This window comes from Phoxinus phoxinus (assembly GCF_949152265.1).
Source record: "Phoxinus phoxinus genome assembly, chromosome: 10".
Taxonomy (NCBI): domain Eukaryota; kingdom Metazoa; phylum Chordata; class Actinopteri; order Cypriniformes; family Leuciscidae; genus Phoxinus; species Phoxinus phoxinus.
Genome location: NC_136885.1, coordinates 28,071,393 through 28,096,813, shown reverse-complemented (window position 1 = coordinate 28,096,813; position 25,421 = coordinate 28,071,393). Strand labels below are relative to the sequence as shown.

The 25,421-nt window shown below is 37.9% G+C and overlaps 2 protein-coding genes across 11 annotated transcripts in view; one reads left to right on the top strand and one right to left on the bottom strand.

The window, feature by feature from the left end:
- tmem74 (transmembrane protein 74) overlaps positions 1 to 25,421 on the top strand; it is a 108,027-nt gene that overhangs the window by 28,771 nt on the left and 53,835 nt on the right. For 7 of the 8 annotated variants that reach the window (XM_079625990.1, XM_079625989.1, XM_079625987.1 and 4 more), the window contains one exon: positions 1,363 to 1,496. The gene's annotated coding sequence lies outside the window, so the exon portion shown is untranslated. Of the gene's footprint in view, positions 1 to 1,362; positions 1,497 to 15,260; positions 15,280 to 25,421 lie in introns of those variants that run through there. The other variant, XM_079625994.1, reaches the window with a different exon arrangement.
- On the bottom strand, positions 11,463 to 14,184 carry eny2 (ENY2 transcription and export complex 2 subunit). 3 transcript variants are annotated; one of them, XM_079625997.1, is made up of 5 exons: positions 13,773 to 14,177; positions 13,377 to 13,450; positions 12,913 to 12,983; positions 12,752 to 12,826; positions 11,463 to 12,379 (listed from the first exon to the last, which is right to left on the bottom strand). In XM_079625997.1, the coding sequence occupies exons 2-5, from the start codon at positions 13,442 to 13,444 to the stop codon at positions 12,306 to 12,308; spliced, it is 288 nt and encodes a 95-aa protein (XP_079482123.1). In that variant the 5' UTR covers positions 13,445 to 13,450; positions 13,773 to 14,177; the 3' UTR covers positions 11,463 to 12,305. The 3 variants fall into 3 exon arrangements, with proteins under 3 accessions (XP_079482123.1, XP_079482121.1, XP_079482122.1); XM_079625995.1 differs by having other exon boundaries at positions 11,702 to 12,379; positions 13,823 to 14,184; XM_079625996.1 differs by having other exon boundaries at positions 11,817 to 12,379; positions 13,537 to 13,857.

Sequence of the window (25,421 nt, the reverse complement as noted above, 5' to 3'; positions counted from 1 at the left end):
CGGGGTTCTCAGGTGCTTCTCCGGGTCAGAAAGCTCTCCAGAGGGCTTCCTGGAACATAACTTGGGATTAGACTTATGTCGCTGACCTAAAGAAGGGTCTGATAATTTATGGGAGGGATTTAACTGTGAGGCCACAGTTGCACAACAAGGCAGTCACTTGCAGGAATCTTCTGTGTTGATACACACTGATTTACTGGAAGTGGAAGCAAGGTCCAAATGTTATCACAACCATATGGAGTATAGGTTATGAATATTACGATTTAGTGTCAACGTGACCTTGGGAAAACCAACCTTGTACTTGGTTCATTGCTTTAGTGGATAATTGCATATTCATTCCAACTTTAGACAAGTCGGAGGCCTTTTTGTTATTGCATAAAATTCAATATTTCCTGTAGTAGTTCCTGATAAGCCCAGGCTGTCTGTGTGTATGTGGGTCGGTGTATATGCATGTGTGCAACAAAATATACAGTGAGAGTCAGTAAGCAATTCAGTTCTCTTAAAAGACTCTTCTAAGACATAACAAACAGTAAATTGTCTGTATTAAAACAAAACATTTAAAGCACGTGGGATATGGACTTTGCTACTCCTCTTAAGCCCTATTGTTGGGTGTTGTCCCAGAAGTTATATATTATTAAAATAAACATTTGTGTTTTATGAATATCAAATATTTTTGTAACCAGTAATGCTACCGAATGCTAATAAATAAATTTTAAATTCATTATATTCTATTATTCTGAATTATTACATACGTTTAGCTACAGTAGGATATTCTAGCTCTCACTGAAAACATGAATCATTTTAATATTTCAAGAACAGTTTTTCCTCTATCTAAGTTTGGTTTTCCCCTCAGAATTTAGTGTACCTGATTACTAAGGAGACAAAAGAGCATGGGCTACTTGAGATGAAACAGAATAAAAAAATCAAGTAAATATCACTTGTGAACAATATTTTGATTGTGCATCATGTCCGGTCTTTTTCAAATTTTGCACAAAAGTGTGAACATTTTATTTAGTTGTGTATTTAAGGTACATAAAATGCTATGAAAGTGCATTTCTTGCCCATGTTGTTTCCACAGCTGTCATTTCCATGACACGATGCTTTTAAACTGCATAATTTGAGATGATATTAAAATGACAAATTAAAATGAAAATTTATGTTTCAAAAAACAAATGACCAAACTGACAGAATTCTCCTGGATAACCACTGTTGAACATTGTTACCAGACAAATTAAACTAATGAGTGTGTGAAAAGTCTGTTTTAAGCGGGTTTATTTTCTTTAAGCCCTCAGGGCCAAAAGGGACCATAGTTGAAGAAACACCCATATACATTTTCACAAATGCAACTTTGCCGTTTGATTGCAGAAGTTTAGAGTCTGCAGTTTAGAAGATGTATGTGGATTATGCCGTGCACAGCAACACATGTGAGCCGAGCAGGGTGGAGCTGGACCCCGGGCCGCTGATCGTGACTGGTTGCTGGGGAGAGAGGCCCCGACAAGGTGGGTCCCAGGCCTGCAGCGAGGTCCTGGGGAGTCATTTCAAATGTTGTCCATGACATAGCGCTGGGCTGATGTGTGCATGGTGTGCGTGCTCCCCTTTTCTACTCACCCCGCCTGTCTCACCTCTGCTGCACTGGAAGTGGTGGAGTTTTGACAGCTGTGTTTGGATCACTCCGATGGCGGTCTGGGGGAAAAGGGCGTGTGCTTTGCTTGTGCGTGAGCTTGTGTGCACTTCGATATCAGGTGTATGTGAATTTCTGTAAGTTAGACCGGTGATCTATGGGCAGGGTGGAAATGTGACGCATATTCATGCTCATTTGTTGACATATGACCTTGAAGTTACAGTACTGCATGTTGCCCTCATCAGTGAGGCCGAAGCTTTGGGAATAAACCTGGAATGTGGGCTAAGGGGGGGCTGGCGGGCGGGCGGCTCAGCTCTTCTAGGTTGCGGGGAGCATGCTCTGGCCGGCCTCATGAGTCTCAGCTGATCCCAGCGTTAACCACAACTTTGGTGGTATCAAGGTTGGAGCGAACTCTACTATGAGCCATATACACTCTTAAAGTTCCCCTATTATGCTATCTTAAAGGTTACTGATTTTGTTTTGGAGGTCTCCTACAACAGGTTCACATGTCAAAAAGCACTTTCATTTTCTCATAATATATATTGCACATCACCACATTTTCAATGACTCTCAAACGACTTGTTGGGTCAATCAGTCTCTCTAAATTCATCCTTTCCGTGAGTATACTCTGCTCTGATTGACCAGATGGCCCAGTCTGTTGATTGGTCTACCGCTAATAGCACACATCGGAAACAAATCGTCCATTACCATAAACTTCAGCTCAGGAGGCTTCCTAAAGCTCAGCAATTGTACACACTGTAAAGACAGTAAGGATGGCATTCATTTGACCATATCAATCCGAGCTTGTGTCCGATAATGAAACATTGGAAGAACTAATTATTCAACCATCGCAAGGATGACTTGAGCGGGACGTTTCTCAGTGATGCGCTTCTCAGTTTGAGGTACATTATGAGATGTTTCAGCTGTAATTCCTTACCATCAGCATTAACAAGAGAATGTCCGTCAACAAGCCGATGTTTATATTTCTAATTTATTGCTGTGCAGATGTGGGAACTGTATCAATAATGGTTCATACGTTAGCCCAGCACTAACGTGAATCACTGATGTAACATTAAAGTTTGCAAAACAAATCTTTCTCCATCCTTTATCTTTAAGTAGTAAGAACTACAGACAATCTGCATTGATAGGTAGTTTTAGGTAATAGTGGCCCATGATTTGCAGAGCTATTTCGTGAGACAGTAATAACGTGAGTTAGCTGGTTAGCCGTAAACTTAACACAATATAAAACACAAAACGACGTATTTTGAACACCCGGTAAAACATATATACATCCATAATATATAATACTTACACGTTGTGATTCTGAGGAGCAAGTTGGTCCAAATAAATTGAGTACCAACCCATCTTTCAAGAGCAAGCGTTTTGCAAATCCAATGTTGAACTCCGAGATTTGAGAAGCAGTCGTCAGTAAAATTACGCTTGAGGGCGGGTCAGTTGTTCGCGGGCGGACAACATACAACAGAGGCGGGCGTTTTGCAAATGTATTTTCTAGTGACGTAGATTCGTTATGCAGTCGGATTCGAATTACAAACGACTCGTTTATGCGGTTCATAGTCGATTCTTTCTTTTGGGAGACAATAGCTTTATTTATCGTGCACTTTCGACTTTACAACTTTGCAGAATGTTTACATTCACAAACAACTATATTACACACGGCATGAAAGGGAATATTCGAAAAACCACATGGGCACTTTAAAAATAAAGGTTCCAAAAGGGGGGTTTCCCAGAGATGCCGTAGAAAAACTATAATAACTTTTTTTCTGAGCTAGAAATCTAGAAGTACTTAATCTTAAAGTAAAATCTGCGTAAAATACACAATTGCGCTTTAATTGACGTCAGCCAGATGTCGGCTAAAGTGCCGAAAGAAGCATCGGGCCAATAAACTTGCTTATTTCCAGGTCAACAGAACTGAATTGAGTTGGATTTCTAGAGCTGCTTTTTCTGTGCGCTGCACATGATGCATCATATGTGTAATTGCTTTATTGTTTTTCTTGGCAAGGGGCGAGCTCTTTCACAGCTGTGAAGTTGAATAGACTAATTAAGTCAGAAGAGTTCATGGAGGAGCAAGGTGAATCACTCTTACCGCACGCCTGGCACCTGCGTACCAAACAAGCCGTGTTCCTGCAGTGTTACCGTAACAATGTTGCATGTTTTTTTCCGATAGCATGGCTCTGATGACCTCATGCGAAGCTGTAAAACCTTCACACTTTCGTAAGCTCTTTATTGCAGGCACCTTGACTCTAGTTTACCAACTAAACACCGCTGCTTATCAGCAAGGCTGACACAGGATAGACAAGCAGGAAACAATTCTGCCTTACCAACAGGAGGAATGCTGTGATATACTTTCTTCTTTGGAATAAGTAAAAGCTAGCTAATAATTACTCTGACCTTAGCGTCATTACAGAAGATTAGCTTCATTAGACAGATGTGTGCTTTTACATCTTTTGGCCAACGTAATGAAAAAAGGCACGTCAGTTTCTTTTCTGTTGTTGCTTTTTAGATGTGTCCTCTGGGAAGGAAAGTGAATCAACGCTAAAGCTACTTTGTTTCTTTTTTCCTGCTGTTTTTCAGGATGGTCATAACCTTAGGTGGTTACTCTCTCGTGGTAGAATCAGGAAGCAGTTCCCTTTTTTCCCCCATTTTGCCCAAGAAGCTCATAAAAACACAGGACATCCTGTGGACTTTTAATGACACTGTGCACATTGTAATGAAATGAGTCAAATAAACACTCCCGGTCATGTCAACCAATAAACAAGCATGACCTGAGGAACGGGTGGTTTTATGTATCTTTATCATTCATCCTATTATACCAAGGGTTATTAAATGGCCCACCTGGAGATATTTTCCAAGCATGCAAACATACTCGGTCTGGGTTTGAATCATCTTACTGGTAAAGTCCATTATTGGCCCATCACTTTATTATCAATGCCAACTGCTTTAGTCTCCATCTGTGGTTGTACTTTTGTTGTCAGTGGGGTTTGGCCTGTTGGTAACACTTGATCCAGAAAGACTCTGGTGTTGCCACGCCACCAGGTGGCTGATCTGTATTATTGCTCTTTTGCTAGTGTGGAATTTAAAGACAACAGATGGTGGAAAGACATCTGAAAATGACCACAACTTATAAAATCTCTGAAGAAAAACATTTTTCCACATAAGAAGAATTGTCCTTTTTTTGGGATTCCCACATTTTGCTTTTTTATCACCAAACAAAAGCTGAGTTAAAATAAGACAGTGGTTTTACTCTTCCCTTTCATGGTTGTGTTTCTGACTATGGTGCTCATGTTTTGCCCACTGGAATATTTATAGTGCAATTCAATTGATCTATACCAGACAATCCAGTGTTTTTAAGAGCAGAAACTGACAGGAAAGATAAAAGTGTTTCGATCTCGTATTTAAAAACTTTTTTTAAACTTTTTTCACAGATACAAGTTATTAGAAATTGTTCACAGAATGGGAATGGAGCGGAAATAAAGTTTTTTATTTCTAACTTAAGCCTTAAATGTGCATTAATATTAGATGCAATGAAATACTGTAACTTCACTTGGTAGCAGACTTTGATAATGATTTGTGGTCATAATGGTTTTTTCTTTGATAAGAGTGTCATAGTGATAAGATGACTGATAAATAGCCCTCTCATATCATATCTTTCGTGCTCTGAACACATGCTCAAAATACAACAATACACTTTCAAAAGTGAGAAATTACATTAACTATTTATAGGCATGTCTATCATTTGGTTGAGGTCAATTTGAGTCATTATATCTTGTTTATAGTCACCTTAACCTAATGGAGGCATATAATATAGTATAGTCATATATCAAGTCTATAAAATCAATACAGATGATCATTCATATTGAAAGTACACTTTCAGTTCTGCATTGCTGTTATTTACGCTGTTATTTCATATTGTTTCATATATCATACAAACTTTTTGATATTTAATGTTAATCAGTCATATTTGTGTCTGGAATTTTTGCCATTATGCATTTTTGTAAAGTAAGGTTCAGAAATTCAAAAATCAAAAATGTTGGTGTTGTTTTACTAATGTGTTTTATTTCTCTTGCACAGGTAAGCATCACTACAGATCAGTAAGTGTATCTTTACCCACATAAAGATTGGTTCAACTTATCACACATTTTCATTAAAAGAGACTGGTTCTCAACCAGGGGCCTGGGGCCCAATAGGGGGCCTCAACAAAGTTCCAAAGGGGCCTCAAGATGACTTCAAATTATTTAAAATAAGCCTAAGATATTTCTTAGTAGTTGGTTATTTATTCAAGCTCTAAAATATTGTATTAGGTATAGTGGGGGGCCTCTCAAGACTGATACAGTTAAGTGGGAAACCCCTGTTTATTTCAATTAATGTAAATAATAGAAATTAGTGCAGATAATGAAAAATTACAGTTAAAATAGTCAAAAAAAGTAACCATTGTTGGATGTTGACCTAAAAACCACAAAGTTATGTAATAATTTGTCCATAAACTGTAGGTGTTTTGTTATTTGTACCCATTAAAGGGTTATGTGGTCTTGACATGGATTTTTTTATTATTATTATTATTTTAATGTTCATTGAGGCTCACTTAAAATGTTTTTGGACAAAAAACAAATATATATGCAGAAAAACTTTTATTTTCAACCCTCATTCTAACTCTGTCCGAAATTATCTGTTTTTAAGGGCGGCTTTTTTAAGGCTTGTCAATGATCGGCCACTGTTATGATTGGCTGACGTCATTGCATAGGAAACGGTATCAATGGCCACTCGCTATTGCTCGGGAGCAAGTGTTTTGAAAACATTATCCATATAAAACCGTCATTTACAGACAAAGCATTTTACTTAGGGTTTGTGATGCAGCTGCTGTCAGATCCGACTACAGTTGGCTGCTTAATCTTTCAACAAAAGTTTATTTACAAACTCTCCATTACAGTGTGCCTCATTTACAAAATAAAATGCTCAGAACAGACATGTAATCAACGGACGAGATCCGGGACACCATTAAAATAAACCACCCACTTGTTTCTGACACTGGGATCCTTCTGATCCGTCTGTACAAAGACACAAACGACATATTTAAACTGGATGCATCAAAGCACAATTTCTTTCGCTTCCATTTGTCCTCTTGTGCGTGGAGTGTGTCATAAACTGAACATGCATCTGCATACTGTATCCAGTGTAGACAGGGTCAGTGATTAATGGGTTCTGTTTGCTTTCTCTATGCGTTTTATTTGCTCACATGCAGTGTGTAGGCAAGTGTCAGCCGTTAAGCTACTGAATGCCAGTGGGCGGGGCCTATGGTGTGATGATATAAAACTATATGGCGATGTCTTGCTCTGGAGGAAGTCAAATGCAAATGTATTTGCCCGTGTGATATCGCAAATCCCGCAGTATACAAACTATCCATTTATGGAGTGGAGAGTATTAAATAATGGAGAGAGTATTAAATAAACACTTTGTTTATAATGAGGAGGTCTTTTTGAGTTACAATTCTTACCACTCGACATCTGTCACGAGTTTATAGCAGTGGCTGTTTATAATAAACTTGCATAAGTGAGCAGAGAAATCTGGAGAAGTATCTTACTCTTATCTGACACTGATGATAAAATGGCCAGTCTTCGCAGTTTCCACGATTTGGATCTATTTATTCATTTTATAATGTCATTTTTTTGTTGGATACCATCAATATTGAAAATTAATGACAGCATGCCAAAGATTGGTGCACAAAGGTAGGTCAAAAAACACATTAAAGCGATTGGATGATACATCATCGGCAATCACAGACATTCGCATTCAGACAGGATTAGGACCGTTGAGTTTTCTGAAAAACAGTTGGTAATTTGCTCTGGAATTTTAACTGAGGTTGTGTGAGAAAAACACAGACTTGGCAGATTCAGATGGGATTAAAATCGCAAAGTACATCTGTGAGACACTAATTTCTCTAACGTCCCCCTGGAAAACTAGTCCCGTCTGAATAGGGCTAGACCTCTTATGTGTCAAAAGATCAAGGCAAAATTGATTTCTCATGTCATGACCCCTTTAAAAATGCAGGGAAATTTTGCACTTGAAACTGCAAGTGCATCTTTGATGCACTTTTGTAAACACAGGTGGATGACCATAACTGTCTGAGTCATACGTCCTCGTTCGTCCCTCGTCTGTGTGGTTAATGAAGTTATTTTTGTTACGAGTGGTTTGCATAACACCTGGTTCCATGCCAGATCTTGGGCTGGCCAGTTGCTGCGATACACAGGTCATGCACTCTCTCTCCCTCCTGCAGCGGGGCTCTTCAAGACATGATTAACGGCCGTTCTTTTTCCCACTCTCTCGTTCTTGTTCTTTCTCTCTTTTCCTGTTGGGATTCTTCCTCTTTAACCTAGCATTAAGTCTGTGGCCCGTGCAACAGCACATGTGTGTTCCAAGTTCCCACAAGGAAACTGCTGGGGTTGATGAGAGAGGCGGACGGCTCGGGATGGCTGGGGTGTCGTTGGTGGGGTCCCGATCGGGGCTGTAAATTCAAGCGGGGAGGGCGAGATCCTGTAAGATGAAACCCTTCTCCCTCCGTGTATCAGCAACACAGCTCGGGCCGAGACAAGAGAGAAGAAGCAGGCAGTAAATCCATTGGAGTTCACTGATAGCACTGTTTGCACAGCCACCGCCGCCTCCTTTGATCAAATCGCCGGGGGAGTGGGGGTCGTGTGTCGCTGCCAAAGGTCAGCTATATATTACGCTCCTAAAAGTGATTACTGAAATTCTTAACTGAAACCATTCTGCTGCCAGGGTGTGCCAGAAGCCCCTGCAGCGGTGTCTGGCCCGCTCGGGGGCCTCTCTGTAGCCCCGTCCGCCAGAGAAATGCTCTCTGCTTGTGTTTCCTATCAGAAGAGGAGGGCCCGAGAGAGCCACACATGGAAACCCGCTATCCAATTGCAGCGGCGGTGGGTAAAAACCCGCGGTTGAGGCTTTAGAGTCAGGAAATATAAATGTGTAGCGCACTTCAAAGGGGGGAACGGCAAATTAGGCCAAGACAATAAGTGGCCTTGCATTCAAAACAGTATAAACAATGTCTGCTTTGTGTTTACTGTCCTCTTTCTCTCTTTCGCTGCTCTGGACGGGAAGAAACCAGCTGATCACTGCTATGCTGTAGGTACTGCTCAGTAAAAGGTTTTAGATGACAGCTCGATAGCCACCTGTTTAAGTAAAGGGACAGTTCACCCAAAAATGAACTTTATGCTATCACTTACTCACCCTCATGTCATTCCAAACCTGCCTTTTTTCCCTGTTTTTGTACATGCAATGAAAGTAAATGGCGTCCAAAACAAACAAACCTGAGACATTTGTTCCACAGACGAAAGAACGTCATACAGGTTTGGAACGATATGAGGGTGGGTAAATCATGACAGAAGTTGAATTTTAAGGTGAATGTATTGCCTACATGACAGGCCTACTGTAAGTTAGCTAGTTCTAAAAAACATTCTAAATATTAAAGAATAGCAGAGTTCACACTAAAGCTTTAACGATAACAGCATAGAGAAACTTTCTGAATGATTTTATCCAGCTGATGAACCATAAAAACATTGACAGCCAATCATAATTCATCCTGCTGTAGCGAGCTTGAGCATTTCAAGCGGCAGACAAGCACACGCTTGGAAGAAACAGAATGACATCGTCCGCTGGTGTGGACGCTAATATAGTTATCCGTATCGTTATCGTCCTTGGTGTGAATGGGTCTGGACAGACTTCTACCTCAGATCCAGTGTTATTTTATATCATTGAGATATAGTTTTATTCATAATTTGAACTCGTTTTTATTTGTCTATTTTCCAATTTAATTTGAATTTTTTGTTAAAGTTTTAGTCAATTTGTGCCTTCATTTACATTTTATATTTTTTTATTTCAGTTTTAGTTATTGTAGTACATCAAGTTAAACTTAATGAAATTGAGAAATGTGGCTGTGGCAACTGGCTAAAAGTCACTTTGAAATCATAATTGACAATTATTTTTCATGGAATATTGCAATATTTAGTATAAATTATGTATCTGTGCTCAACATTATTGCAATATTTATAAATTATTTATCTGTGCACATTATTTTTCTAAAATTCATGTGCCCTCATAATCTTTAATCAAAAATAACTTCCCATCCCTCTTACACCCTCTTCTCTTCTCTGAAGACGTTTACTGACACAGGGCGAGACAGCCTGTCAATCATATGAGATCGACCAATAGCAAACTACAACCATCCAATCAATTCCTGATTGACAAAATCAAGTCCGGCCCTATATTTTTTCTTGTCCGAGAAGTTTCACTCGGATATACGTCTCAATATAGGGAAGAAAAGACTATTGCAACTTTAAAAATAATCTTTTTTTTTATGTATTTTTAATATTTGAGTTAAGGCTTCTTTTATTTCAAGTAATGAAAATATATTTTATGATCAAACTTCAATTACAACAGTTTCTGATTGTAATATCTGCAGATAAATCTGAACGTCCACAGCATTCTTTCCATAGCTGCCAAAATGTTGCCATCATGGGATGCGGGAGAAATGTGAAGTCACGCTCAATGAAACTTTATACATGTTCGCTGATCATTATACCTAAGATTGCCTCGTGTTATCTTTGGCAGACCTCGGCTTGGCACTTCAATTAAAAGGGATGATGTATTTTCTCATATGTAATTTGCAGTGGGCTACTGAGAGAAGAAAAGGGAAAGAGAGAGAGGGACGGAGAGAGAAAGAATGATGCCTGTTTGACCGGCAGGCGCATGCCAGAAATAACAGAGTGAACCTTGCTCTAGAGTCTCATTAGCTGGTGGAAAACAGTTCCCTGGAGGCACAACAGGGTGTAAATACATTTAAACCTTCTCAGACCTGAGGCAGACCTCGGCCAATTTTGTACTTACTTGTTCTCAGAGTGAGCGAGATGCACACCCATGCAGATGTAGACTGCAAGCTCCACAAGAGCTGAATCCTGGGTCTTAAGTTTCATAAATTCAAGCAAAAAATGTTTTTGAATAATATTCCGTCGCTTTTAGCATACACCCTGAGAAAGCTAAAAAGCTGTATTCTAGAGAATCTGAGAAGTATTTTATGTCTATTCTTGATTTGATGACAAAACTACATTTATTACAGAGCTCTAGGATTGAAATTTTTCCTTTTGTGGTTAGTGTCCTCTGCGATATTTCAAAATCAGGGTTATGCAATTTGTCAATTTAAGTCTGACAAAAATTATTAAAAAAAATTTTCCATCTAAAACATTGAGATTTCCAGACGGTTCTCTTCAGTTAATGTTAAGAGGTTTCGGTTTTCATTATACTGACATAACGTATATTTTCCTTTTTATGAAAGATTTTTGGAAGTGGAAAGCATGCAGAATTTCTAATTTAATTGGAATATAAATGACAGAATCTTTAACTTAATAGAAATATAAATACATTTTTTGATTGGGATAAAGAGTCTGGCTTCAATAGACCAATAAAACTGGAAGGATTTGGTTTTGATATTAATTAGTCTGAATTATGATGATGCCTAAAACATGACTTGAAATTCAAATGAAACATTCAAACTGGCATCAAATGATTTTGGAATTAGGTGTGAATAAGTTGGGAAGTACTGCACCACAATATCTTAATAGGCCTACTTTAACATTGGTAACATTGGTAAAGATTGGCATTGTCTTGTGCAGCAGGTTAGGAAAATGCATACATTTAAAAAAAAATCTATAGATGTAAGGTTTATCATTAGGTATCTAGGCTTGCCCAGAAGAGGGCAGTGGTGTGTTGGTAAAAGCACAGCAGAATAAGGGTTTCTGTATACTGTATTAAACTCTAACTTTTGGAAAAGAGCTAATGAGTTAAGTACATAGCCTGTTAACTGGAGCAGGACACTTGTGTCCGGTTTCAGAGAAGGCTTAAACTAGTCCCAGACTAAAATGCATATTGAGCTGCCTTAACTTCAAGCAATTTGCACTGGCATACCTTACAATATATCAGTGCTATTAATTTGTATCAAGATGCACAACAGTTTTTGTTTTTTTTTCTCTTCTAAGCACATTTACTTTAATTAAATAAAATATACTTAAATGCCCTCCTTTAACTAAGGCCCAATCCTGGCTTAATCAAAGCCCTGTCTGTGAAACCAGGGGTTGGTACACTTTATTATTGCCCCTTTTCCTTAAATTAGGAATGATTCATAAGCGTAAACACTCAAAATTCATCCTGTGGAAACTTTGAATTTAGACATTGTATTGCCATGAAAACAGTATTTAAAACATTTTAGCAGGCTCCATTTTTGTGCTAGCAACTTCAAATATGGAATACAACTTAGTTAGACATGGCTTTGGTTTTCTGGCAATTGAGTCCAAAATTTATGAAATATATATTTAGTATAAAATACAGTACATTTGCTTTACAACTTCTTTTGAATTACAACCATTTAAGTTCAGATCTATGCTCAAAAAGGGGGGTGACTGTTAACAGGTTCAGTTATTCAAGCTGTTCAAAATAACAGTTTATGTACAAACATGATCAACCTTTATTGGCAGTAACAAAATACACAATGAAGAGTGAAATCACACCATGAAACGGTTTAACTTATTTATAGCACTCTGGCATTGCTATTGGCATAATGTCAATATAAAAATGACAGATACTCTGACAGTATTTTCTGATATACGGAGCATCATGTCGAGTGCTGGGCGAGGAAGGCTCTTATTCTCTGCAGCAGCTCCTTCTTTACACTGTCAGGCACCAGGGCTGATGAACACAAGAGTTATTAACGATATACATTTTCTCATCTTTGGAGATACTTGTTAACACCCAAATGGTATGTAACAAAAAGATTTGTGGGATGTAGTTACTTTTGACTCACCCTCAAGCCATCCTAGGTATATATGACTTTCTTCTTTCAGCCAAACACAATCAGAGTTAAATAAAAAATATCCTGACTCTTCCAAGCTTTTTAATGGAAGTGAATAGGGCTCTATTCACTCCCATTATAAAGCTCGGAAGAGCCAAGATATTTTTTTAATATTACTCCCGATTGTTTGACTGAAAAAAAGAAAGTCATATACACCTAGATTGGCTTGAGGGTGAGTAAATTATGGGATAATGTTCATTTCGGCCTACCTCTTCCTTTAGGGGTAACTCCAGCAACCAAGTCCTCTACAGTAACATTCTCTATACCTTTCTCCTTGATCACCTCTGCAACACAACAACGATGCTGCTTTAAAAACAACAACCATGGAACATATGCAATGATTTGAGAGAGATCAGACTACCGTTCCTACCTTTGCAGAGTGCTTTGAGCTGATCTCTCCAGCCACACTCGATGAGCTTGGCTCGAAGCAACTCCTTTAACCTGGTCAAAAACCAAAGGCAAAGAGATTCATAGATGAATTGCAGCCTGTATGGGATGCGCCTAAAAACTTAGGGAGTTCTCTACCTAGAAAGCATTTCTACAATAAATGCGGACCGGGCTTCAGGGTTCTCTCAGCTTTCAACCAATTCATTTCCATGACCTTACCAGTCATTTGTGACTACTCACAAAGAGCAATTTGTAGCCAAACCAAATACAGTAGAGTCAAATGTCTAAAACATTTCTGAAATGACTTAGATTTCATAAACTCAAGGAATGTGTGTCCAGGTAGGCAAAGCACAAGTGTTTGAGACTGTGATGCCCAAAAACGTTGTACAAGTAGGCAACTTGCTAGGTTTTAGTTCATGGAGGAACATAAGGATTATGGGCACTTACCTCTCCCTCTCACCCATTTCAATTAACTTCTGGTTTATGGCGGCCCTCATTTGTGATTCTTTACTCATATTAATCTGAAATAAAAAGTAAAGATGATGAAACGAGACGTGATATCGAGCTCGTATTGATAGTGCCAGAGACAAAGGTTGTGCCCACTCACAAAACACATTTCACGTGTCATTTTTTACATTACGCATGAACAAACAAGAGAAACATCTAACTTACTAGCCGGATTTTTGAAAGAACGAAAAACAAATGTTTTAATCAGATGCACTAATTTGCATTTTTGGTGTTATGTTAACGAACACTGCAGGACTGTTTTATAGCCCGTTACAGAAGAAGCATATCAAGTTAACGTTGTTGCAATTATAACTTAATACTATTTAATAAACGTACCAAATACCGACGAAAATAAGCATAATGTTCTCATCGGCGTGTATGCGGACCTCTCTTTGCTGTTGTTTGTTGCCGGCCGTTCCGCACACCATTTATCTTCCCCCCAGAAACACGATGATCGGCGGAAGGTTCCTTCCTATTTATGGTTCCTATGCAATTGCAATGTGTATGGGGTTCTAAACTTGTATGATTTACCCCAAAGAAGACCCGGGTCCTACATGTTTTGGAATACATGCTAAACTACTCTAACATTTTAACTGTCGTTAGACGTTAGAAGTGTGCTTGTAGTAGTTAAAAATACGCCGTAGTTATTCAAATACATGTGGAGAAAGAGCGAAGCTGACTTGTATGCTTTCACAAGACGGCATTCTGAGACATTCGGTCATATTAGTCAGTACATCTATTTAAGTGTAAGCTATTCATCATAGATAATCATTTGTCTTACATGTAAGAGCAATCCATGGTTTTGTCTAAACCAACAATAGCTCCCACCACACGTCACGCAAGGTAAACTTTTTTGAACGTTGAATCACGCTTAGTGTACTTTAATGTAATATTACAAGCATTGGTGCGAAATTAATATTTAAAATTTCTTTCCTTTTTATGAAGGTATCCTATACCACAAGATGGCGATGTGTCATAGAGAATGCGTTACAAAATCCACTGTTTCTTTTCTCAAGGGTCTGCTTCTGATTAGATCAGGTAAGAGTTTGAGAATACAAATAAGAATATCACGTGATGCCTCAAATATGTAAAATTATGCTGCTGTAGAAGAAAGATTTAAGCTTTGCTCATAAATTTTCCTAACTGCATGTGATAAAGATGTTCATTAGGTGAGACCAAAGATGATTGAGCACATGAATGAACCAGAGTTATGGTGGCAGAGAATTGGCAATGACAAGGTCTATTTCATCTGCCATGTCACTTAGGACGAAACTGCAACGCTTTCCGATAGCTTTCCGATAAGAGGAAGTTTTAAACATTATTCTAAAGTGTCATTTTAATGATGTGCTGGTCACTCTTTATTATGCAGCTACAATGAATGGAAACTGGAGCTGTCAAGCTTCAAATAGCATGCAAAAAAAAAGCATCATGAATGTATCACAAACATAATCCATCAGATTTTGTGTTTAACACGAGTGAGTAAATGATGCCTGAATTTCCCCTTTTTTTTGGGGTGAAGTTGTCATCATGTGTAGGAAATTACTGTAGCAAACCACCGTCAGAGAAGACAACACCAGAAACACTTATTGTTTAAATATGTTATAACTTTAATTAAACCTACGTGTCTGTGATCACCTGCGTGCCAACATGTCAGTTTAATACAGTTAAAATCCCCAAGAAGTGTTTCCTTCTCTATTGTGGTTTTCTGCTTCCATGCACTTGTTTCACATAATAACTATTTCTGGAAAAGCAGCAGCCAGAAGCCTTTCAGTGAGGCAGAAGAAGTCATCCTGACTGGCTGTTAGATGCAGGCAGAACACCTGTGGTACAGATTAAGTCTCAGGTAGAACATTTCATTTCACACTGATACGTATTGGTTAGTCTTGGACTATTAATGCCAAGTAGAACTTGTGAAAACGAATATTAACTATGCACATTTAAAAAAAAAGGTTGGGGTCAGTAAGAAAGTAATTATTTTATTCAGATAATAAGCATTACTTTGATCAAAAAGTACAGTAAAGACATTGTTTGAAAAAGTTATAGTTTAAATTAACGCTGTTCTTTTGAGCTTTCTATTCATCAAATAATCCTTGAAAAACAACGGTTTGCACAAAAAATAGCAAAAATTATTATTATAACAAGTATACATTTTAAGTCAGTAAGGTCTGAATCTGAAACATATAACTTGACATCAATTCTTGCTCTTCAAGTCTGCTTTACAATTACAGATCTGATATTTAAAGCAGGCAGGTGTAGCTGACTAGGACCAAACCTCTGGTGGTTAGACAAAAAGTATTACAATTATCTAAATGACATAATTTCCACCCACATCAGCTAATTAAACCATGGGGGTGTCATAAACTGCTAATTCGTGTGGCATTGTGCTTTTTAAGGGGTCTTATTATGCTTGATTTGCAGACCCCATGACAGTCTATTACCGTGGATTTGCTCATCTCTAGTTTAATTAAACACTCTACTGAGCTTTTAGATGCTTCACGATTTTTAATTGCCTTTGATTTACTGATTTCTAAGCATTGCAAGCTTGGGGCTGAATGGGCTAGGGTTCATAACGTTTGCCGTTAACACCTTTCCAGACATTGTGTGTTGATTTTTATTGATACTGACCGGTAAGTGTGTTAAAGTCATGAACTGAGGCTATACGATTGAGGGGTGAGCGAGCGCTCAAGTGGAAACGTCCTGGTCTGACAGAGCGATTGACGGGTTACAAGGTCTGTTATAGAGTCAGTGTCTCTTCAAACAAGAGAAGAGGATGGTAAGATTGATAGTACTCAAATGTGAAATCCAGAAACGGCTTGTTAACCGTCCTTCTGAGGGGTTTATAAAGATGGTTCCTTATTTAGTCTCCTTTCAGCTTAACTTCAAACTTTTTGTGCAATTATAAGTTCTCGGAAATAAGCAATTAACTTGAAATATGAGGTGCAGAACATAATCTGACAGTGCTGTTGATGCGCTGAGATATAAATTCAGAATTAATCATCAAAGTTGTGTACGGTAAGTGATAGCAATCAAAACATCCTCTTTTCCCTTGGCTTGATAAGTTTTTATCCTCTTTTGCCTGTTTCTCTTAGGCTAATTTTTATCATTCACTGTCTATTGAAGTTAAGTGCAGAGGAGACATGCCGAGGAGTGTACTGGAATATTCAATCGAGATTCTCCTGGCAGGAACAGTATTGTATTTAAACCACTAAAAACTGGCTTTAATGGCTTACAGGAAAACCATAAATGTTAAGCCTTAGGAAAATGTCATATTGGTCACAGGCCTTTTTTTAAGGTTAGAAGAATCATTAAAACAAATGAATTGTTTCAGGAAGTTTCTCCTGGTGGTGTTTTATGGAAGGGGACATGGTGATTCACAATCTCTCTCCTCTACACCCTTGTGCGGCACTCGATCTGCCACTTACAGCTGCTAATGCCTGGCAACTTCACAGCCGCCATTTAATTCGTCATGATCCGGGGCCATTTGCCTTTGTTATATAATTTAGACGTCAGAGTGAAAGACGCAGGAGAAATCGTGATCTTGCTTGGCATTATTCAGAAAACATCGCCATTGCATGCTGACTAATACCGTTTAAGAGTATCAGATGTAAATAGAAACTTCCTGCTATTAAGATATTTGGTTATTAATTGTAAAAATAAATCTGTATGTCCAGTCTAAATGCATAGAGCACATAGTAATTTACTCTTTTTTTTTGTCAGCGGCCCCTGGTTGGTGGCTCCTAATCTTTGTTGAAAGACTCCTTAAAGTGTGATATTTTTATTTATTTATTTATTTGATTTGACTTTATATTTACATTTCTACTACTGGTATGTTGTTTTTGATATCTAAAACTATTAAAAAAAATTTGCGTTAACTGAAATAAAGCTTGAGTAAAATTAAATATAAATATTAGATGAAAAATTAAACATAAACTTAAATGAAAATTAGGGTCACACTTTAGATTAGGGTCCAATTCTCACTATTATCTATGACTTTTGTCTCAATAAACTCTGAATTATTGCTTATTAATAGTTAATATGTAATTGTTAAGTTTAGGCGGGTAGGATTAAGGGACGCCAGAATATGTTCATGTAGAATAAGGCATTAATATGTGCTTTATAAGTACTAATACATGCATGCTAATATGTTAATAGTGAGAATTGTACCCTAATCTAAAGTATTACCAAAATGATAAAATAAAATAAAAATCTGAATTAAAAAAACCCGAATAAAATGACAAAAGCACATCATTTAAAGCGAAAACTGCTAATTCGAAATATTAATAAACACTGTTAATAGTATATAAATTATCCTAAAATAAGATTTAATCAGCGTTGTCATGATGTCATTTCCTGTGGATCCAAAGTGATTAGTCATTTGGCATTTACAGCATTTATTTCCCAATACTAAGTGCCTGTTAGCAGATGACAGCAAGAAAGTCACGTGCTTTGATCCACTGCCATTGAGATGAATGGAAATGCTAAATTTCCAGGTATTTCTTGGTTGGAACCTTTTTGGAAACAGACATTATTTTTTTTCATGGTGCACAAATTGCTTACAACAGTTTTTAAATGTGTTAGAACCGTCGTAATGCATAAGCATTTCCACTCTTGTCATTCCCGACCCAGCAGCTGCTCCACGTCTCAGAAACGGTTGTCAGATTTTTAAAAGTGTGATTAGAAAAGTGAAATAAATGAGTCTTTCTTCTTTGTGCTCATTACCTGATGGCATTGTAGAGATCTTCTCTTGAGTGAGATAGCGATCGCAAGAGACAGCCTGAAGATGTAGGGCTCAGGTGGGAACGTTGAAGTGTGGAGGATGCGTCCCTCTCATCAGCGACACTCGTTTGCTTCAGCTTTAATCAGTGACAAACCGGTTTGGGTGCAAAAATCACTCGATGAGGAACAGAGCATGCGGTGGCATTCATTTGATGATTATGCATAAGCTGCTTTGGGAAATTGGTGATTGTGCCATTGATGAAATCTTGTTTGAGATGCGGCGGTAAAGTGCATCTCTCGTGAGAAGCTGCTCTGCGTACTCAAGCCTGGCATCACGATGGCTGTCACTGACCGTCAATTCCTGATCTTAATTAACAGGGAATCAGTATGCTTTCCATAACCCTGCTACCCCAGGGTAACCCCATCACATAATTCCTCCATTTGCCACATGCAATCTTGACCTCAACAGTACCATGACACGTTGTTTATTTGTTTGAGCTCCACATCTATACTTAGCAGCTAATCTCAGTGCCACAAATGGGTTTCCCTCAGCGTGCACCCGAGGAGAGACACACTCGCTTAAGTTATAGTCATTGCTTTGATTCTCTCGACCACCTGCAGCTCTGCAGTGTTGCATGCTTAATGAAGTAGGCCGACGCTGAATTTAAAATAAGGCACTGTTGTGGTCGATTGAAATGCTGCAAATAAATCCCGAGATGACAAACGTCAGTGCAGCGAAGATGGAATTTATGAGGTCAGCTTCCACCTCAAGTAGTTAATCACATGGAGGGCTATTTTAAACACATTCAGCATCAGCACCGCGGCTTAGGGCTTCGGCGTAGCAGATGTGTTCAAAGTAAAATTGAGGTGAGAGCTTTTTTAGGTCTGTGTTTGTTTCCTCTGCCAGTATCAGTCAATATGTGCACTGCCTCTGTGGTGTTGGAGTTGCTGAACTGCAAATGATGATGTGGGTGATGATAGACTCTTTTTCTCTCTGCCTTTTTTCTCCAGCTGTTATTCCTTTTTTTTTTTTTGGCTGCTTGTGTACTTTTTCCAGTCACGTCTACACAATGTAAAAACAACAATTACACATCTAGGGCACTCAGAGAAACCCCTGCTCTTGTTATATAATGATTATTGCCCAGCCATCAATGTTGAGAGTAAAATAAAAGTAGCTTTTACAGCTTTTTGTTTATTTATTAAGTTTATTTATGCGTCAAAATGCTACCTTGCTGTTTTATTGTATCCTATATTTCATATTCAGTGGTATAAAGTTAAATTTGTCTTGGAATTGGTTCGATCGGATAGTTTGTGTAAAAAAGCAATTCGACTCCAGTCTCTAGGCTTCATCTTGCTGCTTTTTTTGTAGTGTATTTATTTTTAAAGTCCCCCTGTGGTGAAAATCTAGCTTTTGATGTTGTTTATATGTCTATGTGGTGTTTTTAATATGCTTTAAGACAAACCATGTGCAAAGTAAGTCAACACCATTGTGGAGTATTTTCTCCTTAAAACTACAGTGAACCAAAGACAAAAACGCAGTTTGAAATCTCTGTTTTTTCTGACGGCACAAACTACCTTGTAACCAATCACGTCAACGTGTGATCATTAATGAGTGGAGCTCTGAGCTGGTGTGAGTGAGTGGAGGCGGGGCTTATTTGCATATTCATACTAAATGAGGCAAGGGTGTAAAGTTACATTCAAGCAATTTTTTTTCAAGGAAAAAACATTTAAATTTGTAATTTTGATTATCAAAGATGAGTTTTAAGGGATAAAATGATGGACTTCAGGGGGGCTTTAATACATTATAAAATATTTGTTATTACATTATAAAATGTTTTCAAGTTTTGCTTTAGTTAAATACATTTTGTGCTTTTATATCTCTCAATTGCAACTGTATTTGTCATAACTGTGACTATTTCACAATACCTTTTTTTAAACTTCTCTAAATCTCCATTTTTATTTATCCATCTTTACTTTAGCAAAACATTTTATAGTTATGTATTTTTCATACAGTAGCTTGCAGTGTAGCCAATTACATAAGTAGCTTAGTTTAACTGTTTAGTAAGCTAAACTTTTTGAAAAAGCTTTTCCAATACTGGGTGGTGGATCCATCATATGGCAATGCCAACTTACGCCGCAGTGTGGGACTCAATCATGTTGTTTGTGCCAAATGACTACTAATTCTTGCTTTCAGATAACCATGGCTGAATATTGGAGGATTCTTTTGGGAGGGTGGCAAAGCCTGGAAAAACATCCAACTTTGGACTATGACCAGTTTGCGAACTGCCATGTCATATTTCATGCAGCTGTGTGGAGTGTCAGAGATGGACTGAGGATATTTCTCATGTCCTTCTGCTCTCTGTCGATGGGATAGGCGGCAACACTGCCCCTACAGGAATTCATCAACTGAAATGGAGTTTCCATTAAGAGATGGAGCTACTTAGGCTGAAAGCAGTCCTCTGGTACTTTGGCTAGTTACAAAACTCACATTTACACAGCATATTTACTAGATAATTAGTTCATTAACATGCAGGGTGAATAGCTTCTTTTAATGCCATGTTGTCATTTCTATCTTCTCTGGTCATATAAATGACAAGCACATCCTCTGGTAATTTCCTGCTCATTAAATATCATACATGGTATGGAATATGCCAGAAAGTAAAAAAAACCCCCGAATTATACATAATTGCAAAAAGTCTTACTCAGTTGGCTATAATTTTGCACATTCCAGCATACACATTTGTGGATGTGCACATACTGGTGGGGAAATCCTGTCTGAATCTAGGGTGAATGTGATGTGTGGTGACATTCAACTGAGAATTAATAACCATGAATGCAGCAAATGACCTTTAGGGTTAGAGGTTTGAAGGCTCCAATCTAATAAGCACCAGCCTCCTCAGACAGACTGTGTTGATCTTCAGCCCAACCAGAGACAGAATCCAGTGTGTTTGAGAGTTGAGAAGCTCTTTACTAATGGTTTATTGATGATCTTTAGCTAGTATTTGGAGAAGCTTTATTGCTTGCTCAGCGATTGATCTTAGGTGGAGCCTCGAATGGTAATAAATGAGCTTAGGTCAGGAAGGCTCATGCGACTAATTCCTCAAACTTCACGGAGGTTCAATTGCTGAAAAAAAAACAAAGGTTTCCAAGTAAAAGCCTAACCAGGTAGATTGATTTCACACACACACACACACACACACACACACACACACACACACACACACACACACACACACACACACACACACACACACACACACACACACACACACACACACACACTTTAGGCCCACTGCAAAAACAGAATTCTGCAATCTGTATCACTGAAAGGAATGATAACTTGCAGTTTTGAGTCAAATGTTGATTCCGTAACCGCTCTGAACGATTTAGTTCAGTGAGGGATTAGTTCAGACTAATTGAAATCATTGAATAATCAAATTATTAAAAGTACTGGCTCATTAATTTGAGTATCAGACTACACTCGCACTGTGTGATGTTTTATTCAATATAAAGAGTCGGCTCATAAGAGTCATTTGTTCAAGAATCGGACTAAACTGGTCACACTGCGTATTGTTTGATTCAATACAAAGAGGCGGCTCATAAGAGTCATTTGTGCATTATTCGGATCACAGTGTTCATGCTTTATATTATTTAGAATTGACTGAAGAACCGGCTCATAACAGTCTGTTCGTGAATCTGACTACATTTGATTCAGTGTTTGTTTATGCATGCTGTCCACAGCTACAACTCGCTAGAAAAAAAATGTTTGTTGACATTTTTTCAGGCACACAGTGATTTTATTGTACGCCACTGCAATAAAGCAAACATGGGGAACATGACGCTAAAGTTAAAACAAGGTCAACTTTTAAAAACACACACCTCAATACCTTGCATTGCGTTTCATTCCACTGCCCTGCGTCTTATGTTTTTAAATGCAAAAATGTGTTCTGTGTGAATAATGTGTGCCCTAAAGCTTAAATGCATCTTGTAGGGCTGGAATTTCAAACATGCCTCATGAATTGTTGTGTGTTCCATAGTTTAGAGTGATTAGATCATGTGCTTGTCATTTATTCATATACACTAAATTCATTGCTGTTAGGGACATTTAGTACAGACAGGCCAATCTGTGACCAGAGAGGGTTAGTCATCATAAGATAAAGAGTACATAGATTAAACATTGATAATGTTTACACAGGATTTCTGATGTTGATAAAGACATAGCATCTCTGTGGCTTGTCTTTATTCATTTTGCTCCTTTATGGTGGAAGAAACCTTTTATACGAACCACACCTTCTATATAAATGTTATATAGCTGTCTTATTCTTCAAATGCACAGTCTATGTTTGTGCCACCATGTGCAGGTTGTCATGATCGCCTTCGACTTTGGCCTTGACTTGATTTATATCTTCTGCTATCGGCTGAAAATCAATTGCCGCCGCATAATATTGTATGACCTTGTTGGTCACTTTTGACAAAAGGCATCTGTCAAGAAAAGCAATGTTAATGTAAACCATTCCGTTTTAGTGGAGGTAATAGTTATTCAGATTTTTAAAAATAAATTTCTTCCAGTCAATGTGCCTTTGGCTGTAATCCAATCTGATCCCAGAAGTTAATGAGATGGAATGTATTCATTCAGTTTAATGCAACACAGCCCAGTGTAAGAGAGTGAATAGGCAATTAATTGAAATAACTGTTCCACAGAAGAATCATGTGGGTGAGTAAATAATAACATTTATTAAAATGTTTCATTTTGGGGTGAAATTTTCCGTTTTAAAGCTAAATGTATTGAATCTAAATCATGAATACTGACTTATTTGGTATTCAATATGAGAGATCTGGATAGTCTCTTGTGCATATTTGACCAAAAACACAATGAATTCTCTTTGAAAGCCATTGGTCAGAATCTTTCAATAGAACTTTGCGCCATTTCAGGACACACGTGATCCTTAAAGTCAGCATGAAACGAAAGTTGCCATATTGTTTTGTCCTATTGTGACAGTGAAATGGCTTCTCGAACAAGAAAAATGTAGGGCGGGACTTGAGTTTGTCCATCAGGAATTGATTGATTCGTTGTGGTTTGCTATTGGTGGATCTCATGTGAGTGACAGGTTGTCCCGCCCTCACGCAAGTTTAATACGTCATCAGAGAAGAGAGATGTCAATGCAAGAGGCATTTCATTTTGATTAAAGATTACGAGAGCACAGAATAAATAAAAAAATTGTGCATGGATATCATTTAGTAAACACTGAAATTTTCAATAAAAATGTAATAAAAAATTCTTTCTTTCTTTCTTTCTTTCTTTCTTTCTTTCTTTCTTTCTTTCTTTCTTTCTTTCTTTCTTTCTTTCTTTCTTTCTTTCTTTCTTTCTTTCTTTCTTTCTTTCCTAGTTCATTGCTTCCATTCTGAAAACAGACTATGTGGATCGCCTCATCTTTCAAGAAGCGCACAGCAGCAGCGCAACCCTTGAGTGCACTGATCACTTTGATTTTGATACGTGCTGCTGTAATCACACTGAATGACGGTGTTAGTTTCTCTATGGGGACTGAATGTCAAAACCCAGAGTGATTTGCCCTCCCACTCAAAACATCACCGGCAGGCATTGATTAATAACCACTGGACCGTGAAGAGTCAAAGGACTCAAAAGTGAATCGCTGCCTGCTGCGTTGCTATATTTCTGTGACCGTTTGATGTCTTCCTGAAGAAGCACTGTTATTTGTATGATGATTTTTTTGTTGTTGTTTTTCCAGCAGAGCATAACTTTTCAGAAATATGGTTGCCTAAAAATAGTGCCATGTCTCTACAAAAATGATCATTTACAAATTAAAAAGATTCCTTGATTTGAATTTTAAATGCAGCCTGGATCTAGACCTCAGAGGGACCAAATTATTGCTATTACATTTGAGAACAAAAGCCCTTTTCATACCCTTCTTGGTTTCAAAATGGCACAATTTTAGACATTTCTGTAATTTGTACAATTATTTACTATATATATCACCCAGTATAGCCTAATGTACATTTTTTTTACAGTAGGCTAAATAACTGATTCCCTTTGCATCAAGGGAATTACTCTATTTTTAAGCATTGCTGCATGCATGTTTATTACTATATTTGCAGTAACGGCCTATTGGGCGCAATTACATTGTGTATTTTTTCCCCTTCATTTTTTACATTTGGATTGACAGGATTTGCCTTACAATGTTAGCTTGAAGCTGTCTACATTGGACACATTAAAGCAACCGTTGCAAAAAGCGAATCCATTTGTCCTCCGTGTCAGAAATGGCGCGAGCAAGTAGCCTACAATAGAAATATAACCGCGTCCAGTAGACGGCATCACGGACTATAATGGCTACTATTTAGAGCCTGAAAATTAAACATCTATTCCTGAGAATATAATTGTATCGACAGCAAGAGGCCACATTTGAAATAGTATTTCTTTCTCTCAAACTCATGCTGACTAACATGAGCAGTGTTGATCGATATGGCATGTGTGATCCCGCGTGAAGTCGATATTTCTTTGCAATATGGAATATCCCCCTTTAAGATGCTGTTTTTTTCAAAACTGCCTTTTTTCTGATTTTATTGTCTTTGTGAAAGGGAACATTTTGTCAGTGTTTGCATGCCGTCCATCTGGGAGGGAGGGAGGGAGGGGGGGACTGACGTCAAATGACTGTAAACAAAAGATGGAAAGTACAAAAAGACCAATGTTTAATATCCTCTCGCTGTTCCACTCATCAGTGCCTTTTCATACTGTTCAATATGTGAGATATAAAAGGAGGGAAGTTGTTTACCGTACCCCCCCCTTTCTCTCTCTCTCTCTCTCTCTCTCTCTCTCTCACACACACACTGGATGCATATTTTTCACAAACACTCTTTCCTTCCTTTGAACCCTAAAATCTCACATCAGAACTACAAAACTGTTGTGTTCACTTGTAGTGTTGCCATAGTGACCAGATGACGGCTAATGGTAACTTGAAAAGACGTGCTTCCATTTATTGTGAGGCTTCTCTATGATTTCTCTTTATTTGGAGATCATTAATACCTGTTAACTGTTTTTGTTTCCATGAAGCCAATTATGTTAGTTCCTTTTGCTTCAGAAATGCAACTGGAAATTTTAATTCAACAGTACTATAAAAATATTATTTTTGATTTTAAGTTGTTTTATAAATGAACTACAATGTGTTGATTTTGTTTTTATCCATAATATGTGTTTAAATATATGTGGGGGAAAAATGAACAATTACCAAAAATGAATGTATAATCAGTAATCAG